Source organism: Silene latifolia, chromosome 2 (genome assembly GCF_048544455.1).
Source record: "Silene latifolia isolate original U9 population chromosome 2, ASM4854445v1, whole genome shotgun sequence".
NCBI classification, from domain to species: Eukaryota; Viridiplantae; Streptophyta; class Magnoliopsida; order Caryophyllales; family Caryophyllaceae; genus Silene; species Silene latifolia.
In genome coordinates, this window is record NC_133527.1 from 29,816,453 (window position 1) to 29,839,049 (window position 22,597).

Consider the following 22,597-nt stretch of genomic DNA (forward strand, 5'->3'; position numbering starts at 1 on the left):
TTATTAAAATGGTCACATTTTGAATGCATCACAAATTGACGTGTTCGCACCTGTCACAAATGAAAATTTATGTTTTAATTGTTTCTTAACCTTTTCCTTTTCTTATATTTTTATTTTTTTATAACTACTGGAGTATCATACTCCAGGGAAAAATTGTGTTTTTTAATTATTTCTTAACCTTTTTCTTGTCTTATATTTTCTTTTTTATTTTTTTATAACTACTCGAGTATGAGACTACGGCCTACAGGGTATCCCGTATCCTAATTCCTTCCTCCTATCGGATACTAAAATTTACCTTTCGAGTTGGAAATATTGTTGGAATAAATATCTGATGCCAGCTCACTCATGTTTGTCAGTTAGAATAGATTCTAGATTCTCCTCATTCTTTTGTATATAAAGAGAAGTCAACTGTGTAACAATAATTAATTCATTTTCATTCAATACACACACTTTATTTACATCGTTTCTCTCTCCAAGTTTTTCTTCATCTCACTGAAAGCTTCGTACATTCATCAATGGCGTCACTAAGCTTTTGCTTCCATGAATTCCTTCATGGTATCAGAGCAGGTTAATCCCTGTCTCTGCTTATCGTTCTCCTTTTCAATCGATTTTCATTAAATTCTATTTTTTCGATTTTTTCCCCAAAATCTAAGGTTTATACCTTAAAAATACCAAAACACGCATTTTTCTTCGATTCTTTTTCAAATCAACAATGGCGATCGATACTGCTGCAACATCTACTGAAGATCCGCTGCTGCAAGTCACCAATTCAGATCTCCTCGTTACTAAACTCGTCGCGAATGTGTTCGACGGTACCGGTTTCAACGGATGGAAGCGAGGCATGGAAATCGCACTTTCTGCAAAGAATAAGCTAGGTTTCATCGACGGTTCCATTGCTAGACCTGCTACTTCGTCTGAGAACTTCAAGCTTTGGAAGCGTTGCAACGATACGGTATTTTCCTGGATTCTACAGTCCTTGTCTTCTGATATTGCTCAATCTGTTCTCTATTCAAGTTCTGCTAAGATTGCTTGGGATGAATTAGAGAGTAGGTTCGGTCAAAGTAATGGTGGTCAATTGTATGCGATACAAAAGAAATTGACTGATTACAGTCAAGGAAATGATAGTATCTCATCTTATTTTACTAAAATGAAGTTAGTTTGGGATGAGATTGATGCTATGGGACTTAATGCTGGATGTTCTTGTGAATGTTCTTGCGGTGCTGCTGCTAAACGTGAGAAATTTCAACAAGATCGGCGTACTGTACAGTTTCTAATGGGCTGTCTCTCTTACAATGTTGTGAGGGGGACTATTCTTCTTCAGAATCCTCTACCTTCTTTGTCTACTGTCTACAACAATCTGTTGCAGGAAGAAAGACAACGCGAGATACAGAACGAGGTGTAATTTCAGGCAGAGTCTGCTGCATTTTATGTTAAGAACTATAAGCAGAAAGGTTCCACAAATACTAATCCTTCACAGCAATACAACAAACAAACACGGTATCCTGCACAACCGTCCAACCAGCTCCAACCAGAAGCAAAGGTAAATGAGAAGTTCTGCAATTATTGTAAGCACTATGGGCATACAATCAAGTTCTGCAAAAAGCTAGAGTACAACAACCGAAAGACGCATGCTAATGCAGTTCAGGAAGCAGATATGGTTGATGATTCTAACAACTGGAATGCAGTTCAACAAGGACACAATGTCAATCAAGCTGCTGGGTCCTCCAATTCTGAAGATATTCCACCTGGCTTGTACAATCAGTTGAAAGGGATGATACATACTACACCACCAACTGCTGTTTCAGGCTCTATTAATGTTGGTTCAAGTTCCCATGCAGCTGCTAATTTTTCTGGTATAACTTCTCACTCTTCCCTCTCTACTTGTCATGAGTATTGGATTTTAGATAGTGGTGCTAGTGACCATATGTGTGCTAATATAGAGCTGTTTTCTGATGTTAAAACTCTTAACAAGCCTTTCTCCATTTCCTTACCTACAGGTGAGATAACCACCATCACCTCCATGGGCACTGTACCCATAAATCCCACCTTGACACTTAAAAATGTTCTATATGTCCCTTCGTTCAAATTTAACTTATTTTCCATTGCTAGACTCACTAAACAACTGAATTCCACTGTCAGTTTCTCACCTATCAATTGTTTCATGCAGGGCTCTTCTATGAAGATGCCACTGAACCTTGGTAGAGTGCACAAGAATCTCTACATTCTGCCTCACCAATCTGGACAATCAATTTCAACTCAGGCCCCATGTTTTTCTAATTCAAATGTTGTTACAATGACAAATTCTGTTGATGTTTGGCACTCTAGATTAGGCCATTTGCCATTGTACAAGCTCAAGAATTTTGATTTCTGTAAGCTCTCTGAGATCAATAAAAGTGAATTTTTGTCTTGTTCTATTTGTGCCAAAGCAAGACAACATAGATTTTCTTTCTCTAACAGTCATATACAAACCATCAATGCTTTTCAATTAATTCACATAGATCTTTGGGGACCCTATCCTATCCAAACCTACAATGGTCACAAGTACTTCTTGACCATAGTAGATGACTTTACTAGAACTACCTGGGTGCATTTGCTGACTTCCAAAAGCAGTGCTTTTGATTACATCAAAAATTTCATAGCCCTTGTTAAGACTCAATTCCACAAAGATGTACAGATCATCAGATCAGGCAATGCCCTAGAGTTAGGTTCTAGCAACATCACCACAGATTTCATGACTTCTAATGGGATTTTACACCAAACTTCCTGTTTCCACACCCCACAACAAAATGGGGTGGTAGAAAGACAGCATAAACACCTCCTAGAAACTGCAAGAGCTTTGATTTTTCAATCTAACTCACCAAAAAAATATTGGGGTGACTGCATTCTAACAGCCACCTACATCATCAATAGAATTCCTACCAAAATTCTTAACAACAAATCACCTTATGAACTTCTTTTTCAGAAACCACCCAATCTTTCTCATTTAAGATCCTTTGGATGCCTTTGTTATGCCACCACACAAAAGCCTGGCAGGGGTAAATTTGACCCCAGAGCTACACCATCTTTATTCTTGGGCTATCCTTTTGGTAAGAAAGCCTACAAACTTCTAAATCTAGAAACAAAAGCTACCTTTACTTCTAGAGATGTTGTCTTCCATGAAACAATATTCCCCTATGTTCCAGACACTTACCCTAATTTTTTACCAATTTCTCCCAACTCAAATATTCCCTCTGATTTTTTAGACACACTTTATACTGATGCAACTCGTGTCTCTCCTTCTACCCACTCTACTAATACCTCTTCTACTCCTACTACTCTCCCTTCTACCACATCTCATAATAACATTTCTTCCACCCAGACACAAATTCAGACTTCTGTTCCCATAAGACATTCTACCAGAATTTCCACTTTCCCTTCCCATTTGAAAGATTTTCATTGTCCCCTTAGGAAATCACTCTCTGATGGTCATTCTAATTTCACTTGTGCCCACACCTTAACTTCTTTTTGTGTCTCCCCATCACCATCTTCTGACTCTTTTTGCTGTAATATTAGTTGCAGCTCTGTTCCTAGCACATATATACTGCCCATTGTACAGGATCCAACTTCTTATGATCAAGCAGTTAGCTTCCCTGAATGGCAACAAACTGTTGCAGCAGAGTTTTCTGCTCTTGAAGCCAACAATACCTGGATTCTTGAACCTTTACCTCCTGGTAAAAAGACCATTAGTTGCAAGTGGGTCTTCAAGGTCAAGCACAAGTCAGATGGTTAAATTGAGAGGTACAAGGCTAGGCTCGTGGTCAAAGGCTATACACAGAGAGAAGGCATAGATTACACTGAAACCTTCTCTCCTGTAGTCAAAATGACTACTATTAGAAGCCTTGTTGTTGTTGCTATAAAAAGAAATTGGAGCTTGTCACAATTGGATGTGAATAATGCTTTTTTGCATGGAGACTTGGAGGAAGAAGTGTACATGAAGCCACCTCCAGGTCTTGTTCTTTCTGATCCTTCCTTAGTTTGCAAGCTTCAAAAGTCCTTATATGGCTTAAAACAAGCATCTAGGCAGTGGTATGCTAAGCTAAGTACCGCTCTGAGATCTAAGGGTTATACTCAGTCCCTGAATGATTATTCTCTCTTTTCTAAATATGTGGGTTGTTGAAAGGTATACATTGCCATTTACGTTGATGACATTTTGATTACTGGTGATGATACAGAGGAAATACAATCTCTCAAGATGTTCTTGGATAATAGTTTTAAGATTAAAGACCTTGGCTCTCTTCATTATTTCCTTGGTCAGGAATTCACTCCAGTTTCTACTGGTATGGCTATTACTCAACATAAATATTTGAGGGATTTATTAGCTGAGTTTGACTGTCTTCATCACACATCGGTGGTCACTCCTATGAATTCGTCTGTCAAGTTGCACTTTGATTCATGAAATCTTCTTCCTGATCCTACTCCATACATGAGGCTCATTGGGAAGCTTAATTTTTTAACACATACTAGACCAGATATTTGCTTTGCCATGCAGCATCTGAGTCAATTTTTATCAGCCCCTACAGATTTACATTGGAATGCAGGCCTCCATCTCCTCAGATATCTCTCGGGATCTCCTTCCCAAGGGATACTTTTAAACAACTCCTCCACCTTTACTCTTCAAGCATTCTGTGATGTAGATTGGGCAGCTTGCTCTCATTCAAGAAAGTCTGTGAGTGGGTTTGTTGTTCTCATGGGAGGTAGCTTGATCTCTTGGAAGTCCAAGAAGCAACAAACCGTTTCCCTATCTTCTGCTGAAGCTGAGTACAGGTCGTTAAGACGAGTCACAGCCGAGCTTGCTTGGCTCACTCGATTGCTCTCTGAATTGGATGTGCCAGATATAACTCCTGTTCCTGTCAAATGTGACAGCCAAGCTGCGATACACATCGCCAAAAACCCAGTTTTTCACGAGCGTACCAAGCATATTGACTTGGACTGTCATTTGTTAGGGAATGCTTACTTAGGGGATTAATCTCTTTATCTTACATTCCCACTCATACCCAACCTGCTGATTTGCTTACGAAGTCTCTTCCTGGAACTCAACATCATGGTATGCTTGACAAGTTGGGCGTGTTCAACTCACCCTCCAACTTGAGGGGGGATGTTGGAATAAATATCTGATGCCAGCTCACTCATGTTTGTCAGTTAGAATAGATTCTAGATTCTCCTCATTCTTTTGTATATAAAGAGAAGTCAACTGTGTAACAATAATTAATTCATTTTCATTTAATACACACACTTTATTTACATCGTTTCTCTCTCCAAGTTTTTCTTCATCTCACTGAAAGCTTCGTACATTCATCAATAGCGTCACTAAGCTTTTGCTTCCATGAATTCCTTCAAATATTTCCCCCACTCCAATGGTAATTGGTAAGCAACCACCTTGAAAACTTGCGAGTTCTTGTTCCGTGAAATATAAAGATGCTCTTGGTGTTTTTCTCTGCTATTGTGCGTGAAAATGATTAATAGCAACTTTAATTGCATTTTTATTGTGCGTGAAAATGATTAGTAGCATACGGAAGTGAACCTTGTCGATTCAGAGTATTGTAACCAGGAATAATCGCAAGTACAAACTCAAGAGTACTCCTGTATTACACCTTCTAGTGTCATACTCAAAACCGTAATCGGATCAACTCACTAAAAAAATGGATTCAATACATTTCTTTGAACTTTCCAAGTCTGAAAAATCGCAAGTACAAACTCAAGAGTACTCCACATATTAATAGTATAAAGCATTTGTGTTTTTTGTGGTCGACTTTTTGTCTAAGGTGTGGTGTCGTCCTCAGGGTGATAACAAAGCTCTTGTACATTCTCAACATGCGTCCAGAGTGCAGATTTAGAGAATTGAAATGTTGGTTAATCTTTAGCCATAATACAGGCGATTGCTTGCTTGCAAATTCCAGTCATGGTAGCCTCAGGTCCATACACCTACAATACAAGCACAACAGCAACAACAATCAGAGTCTTGATTCCAAAATGATTTGGGGTCGACTGACAGTACAAACATTTGTTAGATAATGCAAATTGCCTAAACTATATAAAGATGAAGAAATTCAGTAACAGTGTACCAATTCAGTGAGTATGAGGAGTTGAGGCCTCCCTTGAATACAAAATACAGCAGCAATCCAATGACAGCGACACTACCCCGATGAATATGATAACCATGACAGCTAAATGCGGCCAAGTTATTAAGGCATAGAATCATACTACCCAGATGAATATTATTTTGTTTTCAAAACAAGCCCTTGAACAGCCAAAACCTGTATCCTCATTTTAGACAGAGTTCCCGTGTCTAAGGCATAGAATCATACTGAATGCTATATTTTGGATATATACGCGTCTCCAATGCATGAATTTGAGCCTCAGTAATGTTGGTTCTAACTAGCAAGTAGTCAGCACACTGCAAGATTTTTGATGTAGTCATACTTGGGTAGCCTGACCGCTCAATAATCCTTAAATGGCCAAATTTCTAGAGAAGAACAATGTAACTAATCGTGTTTAGTAGTAGTTAATGGCTCCAAGTTTTGGTTAAGTTGAAGTCACTAAATAAACTTAGAAATCAAGTGGTATTCATATCTTCAGCAACTGAAAACCTGAACTACTTTTTTCAGTATATTAGGATAAAGTTCATGTCATACCTCAAGAGGGATTCCAAGCTCCTCTCCAAGTGCACGCATCTTTGCAAGACCTGTTTGATAGTTTGGACCTCCTCTTCGAACAAAGATATGCATTCTTGCTGCTTTCAGTTTAGTTTCCTACCCAATGAGAGTCGTGGAAAAGTGAAGACAGCAATTTGTTAGGGAAGTAAGAATATATGAGAGCAAAAGCAAATTGAAAACCAATGAGCTTTAATATCACTGCATTCACACTGGTAAGTTATCAAGGACCTGGCAATCAAAGCTGTCCTTGACCGTTGACCCCCCAAAAAAGTGTTCATGTCAAAATTAGGATTACCTTTTCACGAAGAGCTCTGATGATCCCACTAAATGTGGCAGCAACATCAGTAAAGTTGGCAATCCCGCCGCCAATCAACAGGGCTCTTTTACGACCATCAGGGTTTGCAGTGGCACACTGCAAGATAGAGGGACCATGACTGAGATTTATGCGGCAATACATAGTAGTTGGACGACAGCCACCATTTTTCACTGTTTTAATAACCATAAATAGATGATTGAGGCGCTTACATCTATGACCACCCTAGCATATTGTAAGACCTCTTCTTCATTAGGGGCACCACTATACTCAGCATAATTCCCAAGCTCTGATGCATAACCCAAATCTCCAACCTATAATATACAAAATTTTCAAGACTCAAAGGTCGCAATTAATAGAAGACCTAACAGGAATAGTTATGTGAAACAACAAGCATAGAAGTTTATACCGAGCTTTGACAGATAACCCAGTCTCCGGCTTAAAAATACGAGGTTTCATCCCTTTTTAAGATTTGAAGGTCTGATTTTATAAGATCAACAATCAAGGGTATATTTTCTTACCTTATCAAAAAAAAAAAAAAAAAAAAAAAAAAAAAAAAAAACAAAGGGTATAAGCCGTATAACCAAGGGGTTTTCTACTGTCCCTATTTAACGTGACTAATTTGACATTGCATCGAAATATAAAGTTCGAAGTTGATATTGTCTGACCGCTAAACTCAAATAGGGACAATATAAATGGAATGGAGGTAACGAGGTACTGTAAGAGTAGAGTAGATCAAATGAGTAACATGACATGCCAGGAAAAGTTCTCCAATCCATTAATTTTGGACCCCTTGATAAGATTACAGGGCACGGGCATATTGAGATGACAGCATATAGAATAGTAAAGCAGTAATTAACAGATACCACAACAGGTCAATTTAGAATGCGACTTACAGTGTCAGCATATATAACACTTGCGCCACCTCCAGCAACCATGGTCCAAATACGTCCTTTTGGGTTTAGAACGGTAAATTTCAAGGATGCACTTGTCTGCAAGGTAAAAGAAGGATCTTAGACTACAGCATATTTCAGGACCCTCCATGCAAGGAATAGATATGAAATTGCATGCACCGCAAGGAACGTGCCATTTGCTTCTATTGAGCATAAATCATAACCTCAAAACAAAACTCAATCAACTTCAATATTCAAAAAACTAGAAGTACTCTGTAAGAAGCAATTTTTCAGATGAATTGACACATGCGTGATCATAATTCTTCAAACGTGCGTCAGTATAGGGCACTAAACTACTAAAAATGCATTAAGATCCATCAAAACTAAGGGCTTTTGCTGGACTCAATACCAGAAATGGGGCACTTGCAAATCGATTGTATCCCTTGTCCTTTTTCCTTGCAAGATGAAACATGAGTTTTTTTTTTTTTTTTTAATTTATCAAAATGCTGCAAAGGTATATAGAAAAAAATAAATTAAAATGGTTGGTTACTCCATGATATATATATCAGACGTTCGGAGGCTACTAGCATTGGTTCAGAGTTCATGCAGATGTTATTTGCAATTTTAAGAACTTGAGTAACAAGGTCAGAAAGCAAATTAGAAGTAATATTATGTTCTTTGTTAAAGCAGTGCCTCTTTCACCCTAATATGATGACTCATTAGTAATATGAACCCCATATACATACCTTTGAGACACATTTAAATCTAACTTAATAATATCATGCTTTATCAGTTTCTTCCCTTTTTTTATATAACCGTCTATAGGTCAACCAATCAAAACCAAACAACATTGCAGGACACCAGTCAAAACCACCACTAAGCAACTTGATCACCAGGCTAAAGCCCTGTTATAATTTGAAGGCCATCAGCCATGATTTATAGAAAATTTATTCTCATAGCAGTAAGAATATGGCAAGGCAATACCGATTCAAACAATTACACGGGTCAATTTTGGATAAGAATCTACGATCTGACACCGTGGTACATTGCAGAAAATACTGAAGGTACCTTTTCATCCAAAGCATGAATAAAACCTTCTGTGGGACTCAAAACTCGACCGAAAGGTAATGGGAATTCTATGTTTCCCACCTGTGAGATAAAAGACAAAGGAAAATAGGTGAAAATATGCTCCAACTATGAGTCTAGAAAATGCATTGACCGAAAATTTACTTGTTGAAATTCTTGAAAGCAGCTGTATCATCAAGTTCACCCCTCATGTCCAATGGATATGGCTCCCCATTCACCAAGGTAAATGGATTCATCTCCAGAAAACTGAAGTCCAAGTCTAAAGCGTAGAAAATGCCACATGAAATATAAAGTATATCAAAGCCAGCAAATGATTACTGGAAGAAATCGTCATCTTACTTAATATCGCAATAAATAATTTGAAACTTTACATCTTTTAACAAAGCTTACCCAGAAAAACTGCAAAGACACCCTTGATGAAATCACCAATTTTGTCCCGTATCTGTGAGAGTTTGTAAAATATTAAGTTACATGAATAGTAAAGAGCTAATTATCAGTGCACAAGAGAGTTGAAAAACATTAAAAGAAATATGCGAGCCGGTATTCATGCAAATCAAAGGCTGCCTAGCTAGACCAATCAAAACAAAAATAAGTTGGTGAAATTACCAACTTGTCGCTCACACTAGTATCCTCAGTACTACAAAACTTTACCTACCCTTTGTAACTTGGTGTACCAACTTCTTTCTCGCAAAATGAAGTCTTTCGTGCATAACATTTAACATGGGGTAAGAAGTACCTCTAAGGGAAGCGTGGCAATCAATGGAGCACAAGCCTCACTGGTCAACGATTTCTCTGATGGTAGAAATATAGTCTTCACCTGTACAATTTGAAGGAGAAAATTTTCAGATAACTTCCACTGAAGGGTGATTTGACTTAATAAGCAACACAAATTTACTCTTTTCCGGGCATACCTTGTCCCAGTTCTCCTCGATCTCAATACCACCACATTCTGAGAAGCTTATAGTGCAACCAAGCCTTTCAGATACAACCGAGAGATAAAACTCCTGCTCGTGCGGGACAATGGTTCAACGATAAATGTCGTAACCGGTGCCTTACAACCTCCAATCTCAACCTGCAAGCAACAACAAAAACAGGACATATTAATCATACTTGCATTAAATCAACAATAACAACATTAACCTAGTGCCTTAAACGCTGATGCGATTGTAAGATAGGGGAGGGTTGGAATACGCAACCTTACCCCTGTATAAGAAACACAAATAGGTGTTTCTCGATCACAAATTTGTGTCAAAGATAGCATCGAATGACTGGTACTTCACAGCAAAAAGAAGTGCAAATTCTAAAACATTAAATTTTAAAGAATTTGCATTGAGCTACCGACCTCCTTTCCTACTCGCTCTTTCACAAAGTCTGCAACTTGAGCTAAATCCAAATTCAAAGCCACAAGGCCACTCTTCCCACGCTTGCCAAACAGCATATCCGGTTTTACAACCAATCTTGATGAGGATAGCCATGTCTCTTCATTCACCAATTGAGTGAAGTCTGTTGATTCTGTTACCTGGATTATCATACACAACATGCATACATTAAAATTTAAAAGCATTTGTCCGGAGTAAAATCTCCATTAACTTCAACAAACAAACGGTTTCATCTGCTCTCATACACTCCAAAACCAAGGCTAGCCGAACAATTGGAAACTGCCAAGTAAATTACATTAGTATTTGTACAGATTTTCTAATTCTCCACTTGCACTCATGAGATTCTCCTCATGAGATTTGCGATTCCTACCAACAGCGCATCGGGAATTGATCGAGGGTCCAAGAAACATTCTTGTATGAGATCAAATGTAATGTTGTTGGCCTAGAGCACAAACTAACCATTTCAATCATATAGCAAAAGCATTACTACCCCTCTCTTTGTGATACCCAGACTATTTTTAAAGCTACTAACAGTCACTTGATTATATCTGGTTAAAATCAACAGTTCAACACAATGTGTCTCTTGAGGCTCATACATTTGCGATTGGCGATTGAGAAAAGCCATCCATGAGATCAGCGATTGAGAAAAGCCATCCAAAATCTCACAACTATTCAATTAAAGTTACTCCAAATGAAAATTAATGGAGATCTACTCCCTCAAATCTTGCCAGGAAAAACTCAAAAGGACTGCAAGGAATTCAACATTATCATGTCTGATTTGTGATTCTATATAAAAATAAAAGGTTGCGAAACCAAGATTTACAAAAACTTCCACTAAAATGATCATAATGCAAAGAAACTAACAACTAAGCATCATCTATTCAGCTCATTTGAACAATTCGAATACGAGACCCGGAAAATGTTTCCATTATAGAAGATTTGCATTTCCATAGCATCACTAATTTAATCACACCATTATCTTGATCAACTAATCATGCATTCATTGATCATATACAACTTAAATTTGATCTCACTAATCCAAATTATCCCACAATCAAAGTAACAATCTTTCAACAAAATCAATCAAATCAAGCACCCATCAACAAAAATCTAAGCAACCCATTAATCCAAATATAGTGTTCCGGGTGTAATTTCGGAGCAGATTTGTGACCACGTAAGCTTGTAGAATGATGTCGTTGCTTGTCTCTTCCTTTCACTGTTTCCTGTTTAAGATGAACAAACTGAGGGCTCGGCTTGGGGCCGAACGTACTCACTCCGACGCTCAAGTCAGTAAAGTTAAAGAGATAAGTTGTATGTTACTTGGCAAAGAATATTGTAGAGAGATAAGGGAGTTTATACCAATTTGTTGGATTGTGAGATAGTTTTCGGATCCTTTTCTCAATGAGAGAAATGGAGTATTTATAGACTTTCACCTTTTGTCACGTAGTGGCCAAGTGGCCAAGTGGCAGAGCAGGTGGAAAGACTGTTCTACCCTCGCCGAGGGGACTGGATGTGAATACGCGGATATGCCTCCCGGCTGGCTAGTTGCCTAGCCGAGACCCAGTGACAGCCGAGGCCAGTGCGTCGGTTAATTTGTCTAATACGTTGACTTCTTTGTCTTTTGGCTTTGACCTTGCTCGATATGTTGACTCGGTCGGCGGGTGCGAGAATATGCCCCATCAATTTGCCCCAGCGTAGTCATGCCGTGGTATAGACCTTCGATGAGTGTTGAGCGTATTCTGCGCAAGTTGAACTTCTTCCCGGCTTCTTCTTCCTCGGCTTGGTTCATTCGGGCCGCATCAGTATCCCCCTCCACATGGATGTGTAATGGACATCGAATGCGGAAAAGAAAATGGCGCTGGCCGAGACCAAGGTTGAGAGTGCCGTGTGCTTTTAATTGCCCCCGGCCGGTGCCGCCAAGCTTGGTTGATCAGCAGGCCGTTGGCTAGTAGATACCAAGGAGCGTGTCAAAGAAGATTGGTAACTGTTATGTCGATTGACATTCCGTGGCAGCATGCTTGACACGTGGCTTGGCATTGATTGGTGGACGTTTCATGGACTTTGCTCGATTGGTCCGCCCGTGGGCTTTGCTTCATAAATAGAAGCGGTGTGCCCGTTTTTGGCCATCAAACTTCATTTTCTCAAAAAAAAATTCCTCTCTCTTAGTTTTTCGAAGAAATTTCTCTCTAGTCTTCAAAGCGTTACTCGGTGTAACACTTTCTTCCAAGGTAAACAAACAAATTTCTTCAACTTTTATTTAAGTGTTTATTGTTACCATGTCTTTCACGATGCTCAACCCAAGACCCTGCAAGGGGGGCGAACCGTCGCGATCCTTATGAAGAGGAGCCACTGGTTGTCACCCCGATAGGGTTTGGGGGTCCCAAGTCGCCTTCTCCTGAAATTGATCCAAAATTTTTGGAGGGTTTTGATGATGATGATGATGATGAGGCGACTCAATCTGATTCGGAGAGGCCGCATCTCTTGGATCACGGCGACGCCTGTTCGATCAATCCCGATCGTGCTTGGACGAATAAGTTTGCTAGTTGTTCCGGTCCTGACCTTTTTGAAGATCATTACTCGTTCGGCAGGGGGTATAAAATTGTTATCCCTGAGGATGGTCAGGCGGTCTGTTGCCCTCCCGAGGGCTGTATCGGCGTGTACATCAGACACCTGGAGTATGGGCTCCGGTTTCCTCTGAATGCATACGTTGCTACGTTGCTGCCATCATTAAAGCTATGAACGTCGACGTGGCTCAACTGCATCCGTTGGCCATCAGGACTATTATCGGCTTTGTGTGGATCTGTCTCTTTAAGGGGGAGGCCCCAACGGTTAACCTGTTCCGCCGGCTTCATCATCTGCGGCAGACTACCCTAGGTGGCACGGGGTGGTACAGCGTGCAGACAAAGCCGGGTTACGTTACCGTTTCTAAGTTGTCATCTTGCAAGGATTAGAAGGGGCGGTGGGTATACGTCGAGGTTCCGGAGGACTATCCACTGCCTCGGTCATTCCAGAGCCGCGTCAATTTGCGGTGCGAGAGTAAGGGGGAGCATGATAAATATGTCTCCCGGAATAAGCTTAAGATGGACGCCCAGAAGGTCTATCTTAAAGAGGACGAAACGCGGGCAATGAGGCTCTTTGAGGCTGAGAAGGATGGCACGCCGAAGGGATGGATGCCCCCGACGCAGATCGTTCTTCGGAGGATTTGCTTTGCCGTCGTCGACCTCATCCTAGGCCCTCGGCTAGGGTGAGTGGGGTCGGTATGAGGCCCATCTTTGCTTTTTATGTTTCTGTATTTGAACCTTGGTTTATTTCTTTTGCTTAACTCCTGCTTCGTTTCTTTTGCAGACCGATTTGGCCCGGAACTGCCTGTCTCCGTCTTGTCCTCAAGAGGTTGGGACTTGATGAGAACGGGAAAGTTGTTGAGCTGCATCCTAAGGCCGCGCCACGTGATCATGACCGCCCCCACGAACTTATGGGAGCGGATTGAAAGAATGGATGTGGCGGCTCAAGCGCAGATTGCCGGTAACGTGCCGCACCGGAGACCAAAAACAGTGTCTACGGCGGCAACGACGTCAACTCCAGCTAAAACTTCAATCCCCGTAATCCAAAAGGAGCAGGTGGTCGTCGTCGATGTTGAAGAGGAGGTCACCGTTGTGGAGGGTCCTCCTCCTTCAAAGAGGAAAGATCTGATACGATGCCGCATTATTCGAGGTAGGGAAAAGAAGGACTCGGTAGGCCCTCTATCCAAGAAGGTCAAGACTGGTACGGATCTAACCCACGGCTCGGATTTAGCCGGTTCTTTAGGTATTCCTGATGACAGGCTCTCTGACATGTCAATTAATGTTGACATGGATGCTTTGTCTGGATTTTTTGTAGATCAACCGTCGCCGGCCGTCGTTCTTACTGATCGGCAATTGGAGAAGCGGCCTGTGCAGACGGGCGATCAAAATGTCACCGTCGACTCTTCATCCCAGAAGGTTTCCCCTGCTCAGCTTGTGGCGGAAGGCGCAAGGTTGTCGAAGAGGTGGCGAAGTGGGTGAACTAGCGCACTCATATTATGGAGCGAAAAGGTCGTGGCTCGAGCGCCCTGCGCTTGAACGGCTTAGGCTCGATCTTGCGGCCGCTAAGAAGGAGGCCGAGAGGTCGAGGGAGGACTTCCAGGCCGCCAAGAAGGACCTCCTCTCCGAGCGAAAGCTTAGGGGAGGACGCCGAAAAGGCGGTCTGCCAGAGAGCCAAGGTTGAGGCTGCGTTGGCTGACGCCGCTAAGCTGCTGGAGGAGAAAGACAAATTTGAGGGCGGCTATAAGGCCGTGGTTGAGCAGAAGGAGAGATGGAAGACTCTGCATTCGGCCGAGGCGAAGGAGCACAAGAACACAAAGGCTATCCTTGCCCAGAGGGAGAAGGACATTAGGACGCTGAAAAGCGTCATCATCCCTGACATGTGTGCCCAGTACCAGTACCGGGACCGGGACCAGGCTGAAGATGCTACCAGGGATGTAATTAAAGAGCTCTTTCCTGAAGGCTCCTTCCCGTGTCAAGATTTTGACCGGCTTCTTGATGAGAAGGCGGCTGCTGCGGAGGCAAAGGCGCGGAGAAGGCAAAGGCGGCGAAGGCCACCGAGGAGGCTGCGGAGAAGGCGGCCGGGATGCTTAAGGTGGAGGAGGAGGAGAGAGGAGGCCGAGAGGGCAAAGGCGGTGAAGCTACCAAGTCGGCCACGGGCCACCCATCGATGGTGATGTTGCTCTGCTGCCGCCGGTGGCGAGCGAAACAAGCATAGGGAGACGGGCGGTCGTCACCAGATTCACCGGCATTTCTGGGCCTTCACTGTTCGGGGCAACTTCCGAGCCTTTCCTCCCTGCCATCCTTTTGGCGCTTTCAAGTCTTATGTCTGTAACCTTTTGTTGTACCTTTTGTTTTTTTGTTAAACTTTGGTAGGTTGTGTTTAGGCTATCCCTATGGGGACGGCCGTCGACTTTGTTTTGCCTCACCTGTAAGCATTTTTCAATAAAGTTTGTTTATTTTCCCTCGGCTTGACCGAGGCTTTTGCTCTCATCCTCCATTCAGTTGTCCTATTACGTTTCAACATATTGAGTGCTATTTCGTTTTTACTTTCGGCTTGGCCGAGGCAGTTAGAAGGCGCATCTCAATTGTACTTAAACGTTTGTCAACATGTTGCATTTTGGTCGCTTCCTCCACCACCCCCGGTCTTAGCCGAGGCGGTCAGATTTGCGCTTCCCAACCGCCGTTGTGAACATGTTAGCGTATCGGTCGTTGTGTCCCCGTCGCCCCCGGCTCTGGCCGAGGTAAATCAAGGTTACGGCTCGACAGCGTTCGTATCTGTAGACATATTGATCGCTTCCTCTGCCCCTCCCGGTCTTAGCCGAGGCGACTAGAATTGCGTCTCAACTGTACTTATACGTTCCTATTAGCGTATCGGTCGTTGTGTTCCCGTCACCCCCGGCTTTGGCCGAGGCAATCGAGGTTACGGCGCGACAGCGTTCGTATCTGTAGACATATTGATCGCTTCCTCTGCCAGGCCTTCCGAAGGCCGAGGCGGCTAGATTTGCGTCTCAAATGTACTTATACGTTCCTAAGCATGTTGGTCGCTTTCGCGAGTATCAACCGCATTGGTAGTGACTGCCCGGCTTTTGCCGTGGCGTCTTCTTTGGCATGACTATGGAGGGGACAAGTATTTTGATGGAAAACTTGGATCATTCTTCATAAGGTATAATCATGCGTTGGGGTGCCCACAACGGCCTCGGACACCTCCGCCGCTATACGAAGTATTTCCTTAGGTTCTCCGTGTTCCAATGGCTCATTAGAGGAACACCCTCCATGTCTGTCAGCCGGTATGTACCCGGCCTTATTTCTTCAACCACTTTGTAGGGTCCTTCCCAGTTGGCCGTCATCTTTCCATGGATGTTTCCTTTGTTGGTTGCGGCCGACTTTCTAAGGACTAGATCTCCCACTCATAAGTCCCTTTTGTGGACCCTACGGTTGTATGCTCTTCTCATCCGGTTTTGGTACACTGCCAAGTTGAGCCTTGCCGTGTCTCGACTTTCTTCGACCAGGTCTAGGGAGGTTTTTAGGCCTTCCTCATTTTCGACTGGGTCAAAAGTTTGCGTTCTGAATGTCGCACCGCCGCTTGATTAGCGGGACGGCCTCGAGACCCATGGCCCAGGTGGAATGGATGTACCGTTGCTTCTTTCTCCGTGGTTCGAAGTGACCACGGGACGCCGGGTAGTTCATCAGCCCACCTTCCCTTTAGATCTTCAACCTTCTTTTTCAATCCGTTCGAGATCGTTTTATGGTATTTCCGCCCGCCCGTTGCTCCGAGGGTGGCGAGACAGGAGGAGTATGCGAATTTGATGCCGAGTTCTTCCAACCAATTCATCACCATGTCGCTCCAAAACTCTCGGCCGTGGTCAAATACGATGACTTGGGGCAACCCAAATCGAGCTATAACGTTCTCCCAAATCACTTTTCTTACTACGCCGTGGTTTTGGCGAGTACCGCGCGCGGATGACCTCGACCCGTTTGGTGAAGTAGTCAACGGCGACGATCAAGTACTTTCTTCCTCCGGAGGCCGTCGGAAATGGCCCTAGTAGATCCATCCCCCATTGTGCAAATGGAAGGGGACTAAGCAGGTTGCGAGGTCTCGGGAAGGAGCGTAGCACCGGAGCATGCATCGACAATTCTTGCACTTCTTGGTCTTTGCTCACGGAATCCTCAGCATGGTAGGCCGAAGTAGAGCAATGGCTCGGAGAGCTTTGTGGGCTAAGCGTTCTTGCCCCGTACGTGATGTCCACGGATGCCTTCGTGAATCTCTGTCGTATTGTCGTATTAGCTCGCGTCGGTGGCCGACACATTTCAGAGAGTGGCCTTATTACGGACCTTCTGTATAATTCTCCTTCAAACACTGAGTACCTTGCGGCGATCCTTCTTATCTTCTGCGAGAGACTGCGATCCTCCGGTAACTCATTTGTCAGTTTGTATTTCATTATTGAAGTCATCCACGTCGTCTCGGCTTCGATGTCATCCACCATGCCAACGGACTCAGTGATGCTTTTAGCATTCCTGATATCCACCAGCACGGTTCGACTGACATTCTTGATGCTTGAACTGGCATGTTTTGAGAGAGCGTCGGCTCGGTTGTTCTCGGACCTGGGAAGACCTGGGAATGCACTGTATCTGGAAAGATTTCAATTTTGAGGTGTCAGCTTTTACCCTCTCCAGATACCTTATCATCCCATCGTCTCGAGTCTCATACTCTCCTCGGATTTGATTAGCCACTAAGAGTGAATCATCTTCAACACAACATGCTCCGCCCCGGCGGCCTCTAGCTAACTCGACTCGGTTATCACCGCCTCGTATTCGGATTCGTTATTTGAGGCCGAGAAGGTAAACTTCAAGGCGTACTCAAACTCGTCCCCGTTTGGGTTGATGATAAGGATCGGCTCCTGAGTTAATTCGTCGTGGAGGAGCGTCGGTGTAGACCTCCCGTATGCTGGGTTTGGCTCTTCCGATATGTGCATTCGGCCGGGAAATCTGCAAGTGCTTGCCCCTTTATCGAAGGCCTTGGTTTGTCTTGAATCACGCCGGATAGATCCTTTGCCCGTTTGATAAGTCTGCTGATTTTGAATTTTTCTAAGGCTTTCTCAATGGTGGTCGGTTAAGACCGTCGCGGGATGTGCGTCGAAGTAAGGTTTTAACTTCCTTGCGGCAACGACGACGGCGAAGGCCGCTTTTTCAATTAGTGGGTAGTTTTCTCGGCGGCCCGGCGGTGTATGGGTGATAAAGTAAATTGGGTATTCTTTGCTTGTTTTTCTTCTCGACGATTACGGACGGCGACCGTGGCCGAGGTAATCGCTAAATATAGATATAGCGTCTCCCCAAAGATCGGCACGGACGGGGTCAGCAGCGGTGTCGAGAAGGTGAGCTTTCGGTTGCTGAAAAATTTGTGCTCTGTTGCTCCCGGTGAAGTTTTTATTCCCTTTCAAAGATCTTTGTAAAGAACGGTGTGCTCTTATCGGCCGACCGAGAGATGAAGCGGGCAAGAGCCGCCATTCTCCCGTCGACCTTATAACCTCTTTTCGATTCCTCGGCTCCGTAGGTCCAAAGATTGCTTGGACTTTCTCCGGATTGGCATCAATTCCCCGGCACCGACAAGCACGCCGAGGAACTCACGGTCCAGGACACCGAAGTTGCATTTCTTTGGGTTGAGCTTCATTCTATATTTCCTTAGTGAACAAAATGTCTCGCTTAAATCGCCAAGTGCTCATTTGTCGGACTTGCTTTTCTGATAGCATCGTCGACGTAAGCCTCGATGTTTCGCCCTTTTTATCTTGGAACACTTTGTCCACCCGACTAGTGTATGTTGCGCCGGCGTTTTTTCAAACCGAACGGCATCATTTTTACGTGTATGTGTGCGTGTATGGTGATGAATGCGCACTTAGGCATGTCTTCCTCGGCCGTGAATACGATGATACCCACGAGAAGGCGTAAGCGAGGCTCGCATTGTGTAACTTTGCCGTTGCGTCAATTAAGCTATCTATTCGAGGCAAGGGATAGCAATCTTTAGGGCACGCTTTATTAAGATTTGTAAAATCAACACACATCCTCCACACCCCCGATGACTTCCTCACCATTACAACATTTGCTAGCCACTCGGGGTAAGTCAAGCGTGATAAAGCCCGCCTCAATAGTTTGTCTACTTGGCTTTGATGGCCTCATCCTTCTCGCCGAGGAGTTCCTCATCTTACGCTTGACAGGGCGGCGGTGGAGAGTACGTTCGACTTGTGAACGATCACCTCCCGACTCACGCCTGGCATCTAAGCATCTCATTTTGCCGAGTATGCGAAGACATCTTTGTTCTTCCTCGGCAGTCAGGAGATCGGCTCACGAATTTTGGATCAGTGTCGGCACCGATAGTTACGGTGCGCTCCGGTCAATTTCCACTTCTTGATGCGGGCTCCTTCGACCATGCCGAGCGTTAGTATTCAACGGGTCGCCCTCTGCTGTAAGGATGGGCTCTTCTCTTTTTCGACTTCTTCGCCACTTTGAGGGATTCGTATCCGGCGGATACTTGGATGTTGACGATTTCGTCTCTTTCGTCCTTTGAGACCAGCTTTTGTGCTTCCCCCCGGTTCGAGACGTACATCAATGTCGGGCCGGATGGACATCACAAAGATCGGCCTCGCTCAAAGTGACCGCCTATAAGAACATTGAAAGCGGACGAACCGCCGATCACCACGAACTCGGATAGAAAATTTTTAGCCGCGTCGGCTTGGCGAACATCACCGTGATCTAATTGACCTTGGGGTACAGTAGGCCCCGAGAGAAGCTGTACGGCGGGTTGGTGCGGGGGTTTAGGTCTTGATCTTGACCGAGATTGAAAAAGCATTCCCGAACATGATGTTCGTGTAGGCGCTGTGTCGATTAGGCACCTCTTGACCAAGTGGTTGGCTATCTCAGGTGGACTACGAGCGGGTCATTTGTGCGGGCAACGACTCCTTCGTAGTTCTTCCTTCCGATGGTTATATCGGGGACGGTGGAAGCGGGGATCGTTGTGGTGGGCACAAAGTTGATGGCTTGATAAAGCTCGTTCAGTCCGTTTGTGCCATTAGCCGACCCACCGTTCTCGTTTCCTCCGATAACAACCTGGATCACTCCCATCCTTTGGAATGCGATTTTACGTTCGCCCCGTCGGAGCTTGTTTACGGGCCGCCGACTACATATTTCTTTGAGGGCCCCCTTGCGGATTAGCTCCTCGATGGCGTTCCTCGGATCCGACGGTTGTCGGTCTTATGGCCGGGTTGGCCGTGGTAGTCGCAAACCGGCTAAGGTCACCGTCCCTCGCCGGGGGGCCTTGCCATTTCGCCGCCTTCATTCTTGCTTAGGGCAAAAATCTCAGGTGATTTGACCGGGGGTGAGCCATTGTGTACCGCTTCGGGGTGTATGGTCCCGAACTCCCCGCGCCCGCCGAGTTCATTTCTATTAAATCTCTCGGCCGTGACCTATTAATGTCACGGCATCCTTCGTCTACGTTGACCGTGGCTCCTCCTCTCTGGGTGCCCGCACTTGTGGCCTACCCAGGTCTTGTGATAGTCTTCCACCTTGATGGCTCGGTCGGCCATCCGTCTTTACGTGAGTCAGGTTAAGGTCCTCGCACTTGATGAGCTCGTTTTTGAAATCGCCTTTCGGTAGGCCTTTCATCAGCGCGAAGGCCGCGCGATTCGGTGTTCGGCTCGCGGATTTCTTGAACCTTAGCGTCGAATCTCTTGACGTAGCTCGGAGGGACTCGTCCTCCCCTTGTCGGATAGTCGGGAGATCGATGTCTCCATGACCCTTCGCTTGTTGCAAAGCATCTGGGCTATGAAGTTGTCTCTCGGTCGGCGTAGCGATATACCGAGCCGTTGGGTAGCCCTCGTACCCAACTCGCGACATCCCGTGCAGGTCGTTGGGAATACTCGGCACCACACCTCGTCGGGTTGCTCCCACACCGGCGTATACGACTCGAAAGCCTCGCGTGGTCGGTTGGGTCGTATCCCCTTTGTATGATATGGGCGGCGACTTCGGTTTAGTCGGCACGGGGACTTCGAGGATATAGGCACTTTGGGGTGTCGACCACGTGTCGAATGACACGCGGCGATCGACTCCTCATGACCTTAGTCCGCCTCTCCCCGTGGCGGGAAGGGCTTCTTGTTGTCCGACTTTGGAGAGTCGGACTTCTTTCTTCATTTCTTCGGGGGTGGCCTCGTTGTTGTCGCGGCGACACCTTTGTCCTCCGCGAGTGGGGGAAGGACTTTGGTCCGCCACTTTGGCACCACGGGCACCGCCGGCGTCCTTGCGTGCCCGACTCCTTGTATTGCTCGGTCGAGTTGTTCGGAGTCACTTTACGGGCCCTGGTCACTGTGGATGGGCGTGGATTCACCGTCGTCGTCGTGGGGGTAACCAGCGTCTTACCCATTGGGTCGGGGAATAGCTTGATTTGGTTGCATCGACCACATGTCCATGTGACGGTGACTTGGCGGTAAGCGGTGTGTTCAGCTCTTTTGGCATCCGAGCGTCGTGTCGGTGACACGGCTTTGTGGGGACTTGCCGATCTCGAGAATTAGGGAACGTGTCATCTGGTAGAATTCGGTTTCTACACTCACAAGTTAAAATTTGTTTTGACATATTCTTAGCTTTTTGAATGGTTTTGTTGTTTTTTTTTTTTTGTAAGGAGGTGACTAGCTTTTAGTATCTTTCCCCGAGACGACGGCGCCAATTGTTCGGGTGTAATTTGGAGCAGATTTGTGACCACGTAAGCTTGTAGAATGATGTCGTTGCTTGTCTCTTCCTTTCACTCTTTCCTGTTTAAGATGAACAAACTGAGGGCTCGGCTTGGGGCCGAACGTACTCACTCCGACGCTCAAGTCAGTAAACTTAAAGAGATAAGTTGTATGTTACTTGGCAAAGAATATTGTAGAGAGATAAGGGAGTTTATACCAATTTGTTGGATTGTGAGATAGTTTTCGGATCCTTTTCTCAATGAGAGAAATGGAGTATTTATAGACTTTCACCTTTTGTCACGTAGTGGCAAGTGGCGAAGCGAGTGGAAAAGATCGTTCTACCCTCGGCCGAGGGACCCGTGGCCGAGGGGATTTGGATGTGAGTACGCGGATATGCCTCCCGGCTGGCTAGTTGCCTAGCCGAGACCCAATAACAGCCGACAGTGCGTCGGTTTATTACATCTAATACGTTGACTTGCTGTCTTTTGGGTTTGACCTTGCTCAATATGTTGACTCGTTCAGCGGGTGCAGAATATGCCCCATCATATAGTAATAACAAAAGGGCATCAAAAAAATTGATCAATTAAGCAGAATTATGAACTTGAAATAACAAAATTATAAGAATTTTAAAGAAAGGAAAATACTTGAGCAGAACAAATGGGTAGATCAATGTTGGCAATACGTTTAAGATGTTGCTTAAGAATCCTTTTAGAATCATACTCTCTGATCTTCTTTCTTGCCATTTTTGCAAATCGAATTCTAAATTACAATTCACAGAGAAAAAAATACAAAAATTGATTTACGTTTGGTCTCCACGAAGAGGAAAGTTGGATACTATTTGTTGTAAAAGGGTAGTTGGGTGATGGCTTATGGGTACAGGGTAAAAATTGGTGGGGAAATCAGAAATGTATGAAAATGTGTTAGTTGGGTGAGATAAAGTTTGTTATTGGTAGAAAATGAGG

The 22,597-nt window shown here is 44.3% G+C and overlaps 1 protein-coding gene and 1 pseudogene across 1 annotated transcript; one reads left to right on the forward strand and one right to left on the reverse strand.

Moving 5' to 3' along the window:
* The first annotated feature begins 4,462 nt into the window (after positions 1 to 4,462).
* LOC141638357 (secreted RxLR effector protein 161-like) lies at positions 4,463 to 5,005 on the forward strand. The gene has a single exon (XM_074447757.1). It carries the CDS (start codon positions 4,463 to 4,465, stop codon positions 5,003 to 5,005), a length of 543 nt encoding a protein of 180 aa, XP_074303858.1.
* Positions 5,006 to 5,637: 632 nt separating this feature from the next.
* On the reverse strand, positions 5,638 to 22,594 carry LOC141642555 (ATP-citrate synthase alpha chain protein 2-like; annotated as a pseudogene).
* Between the last annotated feature and the right edge of the window lie 3 nt (positions 22,595 to 22,597).